Here is a 7579-nt window from a genome sequence, read left to right on the forward strand (position 1 = left end):
AAAGAGAGAGAGAGAGAAACAGAGAAAGAGAGACAGAAAGAGAGAAAGATGCCAGGTGTGGTGGCACATGCCTGTAATCCCAGCACTTAGGAGGCTGAGGCAGGAGGATCACTGTGAGTTCAAGACCAGCCTGGGCTACATAGTGAGTTCCAGGTCAATCTCAACTACATAGTGAGACCCTGTCTCAAAAAATAAAAAAGAAAAGGAAGGAAGGAAGGAAGAAAGAGAAAGAAAGAAAGAAAGAAAGAAAGAAAGAAAGAAAGAAAGAAAGAAAGAAAGAAAGAAAGAAAGAAAGAAAGAAAAAGAAAGAGGAAGATGAATTTGGGAAATATTATGAGGTAGGCTCAATATGAGTTAAAACCACAACATTGGAGCAAATACCTCAAGCAGTTAGATTTGGATTTCCAGGCATCTGAAGCAAATGTGAGCAAAAAGAACAGCTGATTCCTGGGAGGGAGTGGACCATGTGAGAAAGGCCACTGGGAGAAAAAAAAATCAATGACTAGATCTTGGAAATCCTACACTGTACATCAGAGCATCTACAAACTAGTGGTCCACAATCTGTCGTAAACCCAGCTCACCAGACCCTCCAACGGCTCTGTTCCTTCCCCCTGCTAAAGACATTTATACTGATGCCGCATTTACTCTGAGCTAGTCTCGACACTAGTCAACCTGCTGTCTCCTCACATCTATAGAACAGCCCTGTGAGGTAGATCTTACCGACCTGTTTTACACCGGACCAAGCTGAGATCTGGAGAAGCCAGCCAAGTCATAGAACAGGAAGTAGCACACCACCCTTGGCTTTCAACCCAAGTCTCCTGACTCCCATTCAGTTGGATACCTGGATACCTACTATGTGTGAAGATTTGTGGGAAATACATAGTATTGGACTTTGCCCTCCAGAAAGCTGCAATTTGGACAGAGATAAAGAAGGCACATAAGTAATGACAAATTAAGAAAGCCCAATAGTGCTCTGGGAGAGGTAAAGATAAGGTTCCTAATGTCCAAAGGGCTGAGGGCGTCATAGACAGCTTCCCAGAGGAGGTAAGCCGTGAAGAATCTAAGGAAGGCCTGAGGATCTGAGAAGACGCACTATCACACTGACTCTTTGTCCTGCAGATACTGTGTCCCGGAACTGCAGCCGTCCGAGCAGGAGGCAAGGGCTGTTGTGGTGCAGGATGCTGCGGAAACCGCTGCAAAGTAAGATAGATGAGTAAACAAATAACAAAATTAAGAAGAGATTCAGAATCAGGTCTCTTAACCTGTCCTCACGGAGACACAGCACCCTCCACAAAATTTTTCGCTCAACGAATCCCTGCGGTGTCCCAGGTTCAATCCACTTCACTCTCTCAGGACACCGCAAATTTTAGACTTTAAAGAGCTTGACCAGAAGGGACTACAACTCCCATGAGCCTCCGCGGCCCTAGCTCTTTGGATTCCAAACAGAATTTTCAAGGGCTCTACCTCCGACCTGTAGTATCCTTACCCCCAAGAAATGCATTTTTAAACTGTCTGGAAGGGTGCTCTGCAATATAAGGAGTGCCGGGGAGGGCGCAGCTAGGCGTGGTAGCTCAAGTAGCAAGGGGGTGACCCCATTCACCTCATTTTGCACGTTCATTCCAGATGCTACGTTCAGTCTTCTGCTCAGCCTTCGGGACACTTGGTGCCATTTACTGTCTCTCGGTGTCAGGAGCCGGGCTCCGAATTGGATCCAAATGCTTAATGAAGGGCAAGTGGGACTATCACTTCCAAGAAACCGCGTAAGAAAAAACGAAACCTCGTAAAGTTTAGCCTGTATTTTCGTTCCCCGTTCTCTATGTCTCGCTCTTCCTATCCCCTTCCCACGTGGGCCAAGAAACCTGAGCAGATCGAGATTTAAAAGAACTGCTTCCCCGTGGGCCAGACTAGTACTCTGCAGATCCTTTTTGGCTTGTACATGAGAGGAGGTAGGGTGGAGGGGTAACCGCCTTGTCTCACATGACCCTGCCTGTCTACAGAGGTGCTTACTTGCTCAACACTACTTAATGGAATTTGTGTGAGGAGCCACCTCACGTGGTTCCCTGGAATGTGACGCTATTCTCCTTGCTGGTGGCCGCTTCATGCCTGGAGATTATACTTTGCGGAATACAGTTGGTGAACGCGATCATTGGTGTCTTCTGTGGTGATTGCAGGAAAAAGGTGGGATAACGGGCGGCAGAGCTGTGCGGGGGAACTTGCTTGCTCCCGGCTGCCTCCTCACTCACTTTCTCTTCCTGTAGGGCACAGCCCACTGAGGATCCACTGGCCCCTGGGTTCGATCTGCTGTTTCTGGACGCCTGCCAGGCCCTCCCTCTCCCTGGCTCTCAGTAATAAACTGTCATGAGCTCCCTTCCTAGTCTCAGATAGTGCCCTGTGGGAGGACCACCAGAGACACCAAAACAGGATTCTCCTGCACCTTTGCATTATTTTCTTAACAGTTCTTGAGCTATTAAATTGCACAGAAAATACAGTGGTGAGGCAGATGCCTTCTGTACTCTTCAACAATTTAACATGACAGAGGTGGATGAGGGACAGGCAATTTTTACAAGAAGCAGAGGACTGTTCAATAAAGGGATTTTTTGAAAACATGTTGGTAATGGGATACGTATTGCCTGATGGGGAAAGTCTGAAAAAGTGAAATTGGAGCTGATAGCTGATAGATGAGTTAAACATCTGGATAACCTGGGGAATGCCAGGCAGAGAGACAGCAAGGAAAGACAAAGATCTTCAGTGGGAATCATGATTTTAAAAGGTCACTGTTTGCTAGGTGTAGTGGAAAATACCTGTAATGCCAGCATTTGGGAGGTTGAGGCAGGGAGATTAAAAAGTTGAAGTCAGCCTGGACTATAGTGAGACCCTGTCTCAAAAAACAAAAACAAGGACTGGGAATTTAGCTCAGTGGTTCTGCTGCCTGCAAGTGCAAGATCCCAAGTTCAATCCCCCAATACCAAAAAAAAAAAAAAAAAAAAAAAAAAAAAAACCCAAAAAAAAACCTGGGCATGGTGGTGCATGCCTTTAACTCTAGCACTCAGAAGGCAGAGGCAGGAGGATCACCATGACTTGGAGGCCAGCCTGGGCTACAAAGTGAGTTCAAGACCAGCCTGAATTATAAAGCAAGATCCTGTCTCAGGGAAAAAAAGCAACACTGTGGATTTGGTGGGGGTAAGGGGGCGGTATTGCTGCAAAATACCAAAACCAGGAAACAGATGGCACCCAAAGGGTTAGAGGCAGTAAACACCTTTATTTACACTGGCAGATCTGACTGGTATCTTTGCCAAAAAAGGTCAGACCAGTGTGCCCATAGTTTATAGGGTTGTAAGGAGGAGGTACAGAAGCAGAAGCAGAGTACTTGGCCGTCTTTGGTTGATTAGTTATTTGACATTTTTTACATCTGTGGAGCTTAGTTCCATTGGAGTTTCCCAGGGAATATAGTAAGCAGAGTTCACACAAAGCACAGTGGCTGGGCAGGGGGCCTGGCAGGACTTCCTGAGTCTGTGACGCTCCTCTGGTAACAGATTACATAAGTTGTCATGGCTACTCAGGTACATTCTACAGAGAGCATAGTTACCTAGTTAACCCATAGTTGCTTAACAACACAGTTAACTCGTAGTTGTCCAATTCAGTTATTTTTTTGTTAAAAATATCCATCTGCCTGGAAATTTCTTTTCAGTATGAAAAAAAGATATTTTAGCCTCCTAAACTCTGGAAAATGAAGCTTTAAAACCATTATAGCATTGTCACCTAACTTGGCAGAAGTTTCTCAACCTAAGGTAACTGATGGTTCTGAAAGATGACCTGTGCTTTTGATGGGCCAGATGTCCTCAGAAAGTTAGGTCTTCCTTCATTTAGAAAAAATAAAAATAAAAAAAGTACATTTTTCTGGACTGGGAGCCCATAACTTAGCTACCTGCCATAGACCCCTGAGACTAAACCAGAATCTAGGTCTGGCCTGGTGCTGGTAAAGAGGGGGAAAGGATAGGCAATTTCCCCTCCCTAAAACAAGCGAGACCAAAGTCAAGATTGACAAATTTTAATGGTGGGAGGTGGGACTAGCTTAGGAGATGGGACTGGCATCCCTGCTGGAAAGACAGCAGGAAGAGCTTTAACTTTGGCAGCAGAATAATTGCAGGTCATTAAGTGCAGTGTCATCACGGAGGCCTCTAGGATCCTCGATCTTGGTCTGCAAGCCGCACACACCTTTGGAGCATGAGTCACTCCAGTTTCCAAATTCACCCCAGCTCAGCCCAGGCCCCTCCAACTCTGTGCCGTCTGAGCAGCGGAAGCGCAAATTGTTCGCTGCGGTGTTGTCCCCAGGAGTCATAGCTGCTTCCACGCGAAGCGCAAAAGCCACTAGGAAGCCTCTGTTGGGACACCACATCGGCTCACGCCACAAGCCCCATCTGCAAATAAGGAGAGACGCTCTGGCTCCGTGGGAGACCCCTAACATCCCCCCCCAGCCGACCCAGACCTTGGGACTTTCCAAGCCAGGTGCTAAACTGACGCAGTGAGTTGGGTGTAGCCACCGATGTTTCCCGAGATGCAGAGAGGAATTATCCACCCACCCGCTCAGCTGTAGGGGCTTCTTGGCCTCTGCCCCTACCTTCCGGATTTGGACTCTACAACGTGCTCTGCGTTCCCACGAGTGCAATGCAGCCGGACCCCATTCAGAGCCGTGTCGTCCCCAGGAATGCCTTGAACCGGCTCCACCTGGATGGCAGAGAAGAGGGGTAAGGGCCAGTCAAGAGCTGCCTTTCTCAGTCTGTGCCCTTTGCATCTCTGCCCCACCTGAGATGTAGGCCTAACTGCTCACCTTAAGTGAAAAACCACTGGCAAAGTATCCATCGGGACACATTTCAGGCCAGGTCCAGTCGCCCCAGGGACCCCCATTGGTTACTTCAATGACGGATGTGTGTCCCCTCAGCCCATCTGCCTGTGCACGTCCGCAGGATGTTACACATAGCAGCAGCAGCAGCCTGGCTTCCGTGTCCTGCCCCATCCTGCTTCATCTATGAGCCAGGAACTGATGCAGATTTATACCAGCCCTGTCTCCACCAGGGCTCTGATTAAGGAAGTGCCGTGGAGATTAAGAGACATTTGAGACTAATCTGCTCCAGTAAATGAGCTAACTGTATTCCCGTGGGGGAGGGGGAGCAGAGGCTCCAGGGGCTAAGGAAGGAGGAGCAGTGAAAGCAAGGGAGCATTTTCTTTGCAGACATATCTTACTCGATTCTCACAATAATTTGAGGAGATGGGAATTGCCCTTCTTGCAGATGAAAGAACTGGGGCTCAGAAATGACAAGGGACTCGCCTGAGGTCATAGACAGCAAAGCACAGAAGCATTCTAGCACTGGGAATGGGGACCAGGGCAAAGGGTCAAAGGATCTCCTGGGAATTCAGAAGCCACCCAGGGGACTCCAGATTTGAGAGAGCATAGAGTGACCATGGGGCAAAATCCATTAATTGTAGGAGCTGGGAAGAGTCTTCTTAGACTAGATTGGGAGTATTCAGTGTGGTATGGCCGTAGACGAGTCTTTTTAGAGAGCAGGGCCGTGACCCTTTGAGAATCTGGTACATCAGATATACCCAGAGAGACAGGAATAATTCTATGAAATTTATGGACATGATACTGAGAGCTCCTTAAAAGAGTGTTTCAAACCTGGCATAGTGGCTCAGGTTGTCATCCTAGCACTCAGGAGGCTGAGGCAGGAGGATTGCTGTGAGTATGAGGCCAGCTTGGACTACATAGTGAGTTCAGGGCCAGCCTAAACTACAAAGTGAGATGCTGTCTCAAAAAGATACTAATAAAATAAAAAAATAAAATGGAAGAGTCTGTTTCTTCCATTGCTTCCTGTATTCTTGCATCTTTTCCTAGAATGCTTTTCCTCCTGTGACCACCAGGTGGACTCTTACTTTACACAACAAAAAGCAAACCCTGGCTGGATTTGTTAGGGCCCCAAACCTGAGCTTGCCTGTGCCTGGTATGCCTCCCATACACTTATTTAGCAATAAAGTCTTTTGGCCCAAGCAGCATTCTAAGGGCTGTAAACAAACAAGAAAAACAAAGCAACTGCCTTCATCAGAGCTCACATTCAGTGGGGGAGACAAAGGAAAATTCTCATTCAATGGGTCTTGAGCTCTCTGAAGACACTTGAATTATGGAGACCTAGGACAGGCATGGCATTTGGATGTAGTTAATAAAGATTAATATGATTAATCTAGAGCTTAAAAAATTAAAACACAGAATGTAATATACAAGGTATGATCTAAATATACAGTGATTTTTTAAAATGTATTTCAGGAAAAGACATATTATCATTAATTCTCACAATTCTCCTGCTCACTTAAACACATTTATCCCATCATTCATGCCACTTTCTATCTTTTTATTTTTATTTATTTTCTTGAGACAGGGCTCACTGTGTAGTTCAGGTTGGCTTTGAACTCACTACATTACCCATGATGGCCTCAAACAAATCCTCCTGTCTCAGCCTTCCAAGTACTGGGACTACTCTGTGTGACACCGCACCCAGCACTTGCCATTTTCTGAAGCAGTTCTGGAAGGCTGAATGCTGCTAGCAAGTGCCATTCAACAGAAAGGCAGGCTTGTAAAAACGTTACCATATATCATTATCTACCTTATTCTACAAATCTGCCATGATGTGACTTCTGGCTCTTTCTTAAAGTCAAAATGACCATGGAAGGTAAATATTTTTTATGGAATCCAGGACACCAAGGGAGCCATGGTAGTGTAAATAAAAACACAAAAGAGGATTTCCAGAACTGCTTCAGAAAGTGGCAAGAAAAAGCCAGCTAGCTACCAGCACTTAGGAGGTAGAGGGTGGAGGATCCAAGTTCAAGTATCACCTGGACAAGTTAGCAAGACCCTGTCTCAAAAATACGTAAAAAATAAAAAGTACTAGGATGCAGCTCAATGTGAAAGTCAGGGGCTCAATCCCCAGCACAGAAAAAGGAAATCAAGAAAGTAGAATGCACCTAGTGAGACTTATCAAGAAAAAAAGAGGAATGAGACAAGCATGGTGTAATCCCACCACTCAGGAGGCTGAGCCTGGAGGATCGCCAAGAGCACAAGGCCAGCGTTGGCTCATAGTGGGTTGAAGACCAGCCCGAACTACGTAGTGAGACACTGTCTCAAAAAGCAAAAACAAAAACAAAAAAAAAGAAAAAAGAAAAAGGGGAAAACACAAGTAATCCACATCACGAATAAAAAAACAACATTGGCTGGGGATTTAGCTCAGTGCTTTGCAAGCACAAGGCTCTGAGTTCGACCCCTAGTACAAAAAAAAAAAAAAAAAAAAGTGAAAAAACACATCCATATAGATTCCAAACATTACAAAGGGATTGTTACCAACAGTTGTTCAAAAATTAACAAAATTAATTTCTAAGGAGGAAAATTGAAACAATGATTGCATTTTCAGTGAATGCCATTAATTAGTACAAGGTATATATATTAAGAATTATAGGGCCAGGGATTTGGCTCTGTGGTTCTGCCACTTGCCTCGCAAGCACAAGATCCTGAGTTCAATTCCTGGTACCAAAAAAA

General features: G+C 45.7%; 2 protein-coding genes across 2 annotated transcripts in view; one reads left to right on the forward strand and one right to left on the reverse strand.

Annotated features, from left to right (window-relative positions):
- The window catches only part of Tm4sf5 (transmembrane 4 L six family member 5), a 6057-nt gene extending 3637 nt beyond the window's left edge, over positions 1-2420 (forward strand). Inside the window, 4 exon segments of the mRNA XM_010605777.2 lie at positions 1120-1200; positions 1624-1760; positions 1998-2178; positions 2259-2420. Coding sequence (XP_010604079.1) covers positions 1120-1200; positions 1624-1760; positions 1998-2178; positions 2259-2273 — 414 coding nt within the window. The 3' untranslated portion in view covers positions 2274-2420.
- An 841-nt stretch (positions 2421-3261) lies between these two features.
- Positions 3262-5756, reverse strand: Vmo1 (vitelline membrane outer layer 1 homolog). Its single transcript, XM_010605778.2, has 3 exons — positions 4829-5756; positions 4619-4725; positions 3262-4418 (listed from the first exon to the last, which is right to left on the reverse strand). The coding sequence occupies exons 1-3, from the start codon at positions 5012-5014 to the stop codon at positions 4121-4123; spliced, it is 591 nt and encodes a 196-aa protein (XP_010604080.1). The 5' UTR covers positions 5015-5756; the 3' UTR covers positions 3262-4120.
- Between the last annotated feature and the right edge of the window lie 1823 nt (positions 5757-7579).

This window comes from Fukomys damarensis, unplaced genomic scaffold (assembly GCF_012274545.1).
Source record: "Fukomys damarensis isolate Sample0158 unplaced genomic scaffold, DMR_v1.0_HiC HiC_scaffold_13, whole genome shotgun sequence".
NCBI classification, from domain to species: domain Eukaryota; kingdom Metazoa; phylum Chordata; class Mammalia; order Rodentia; family Bathyergidae; genus Fukomys; species Fukomys damarensis.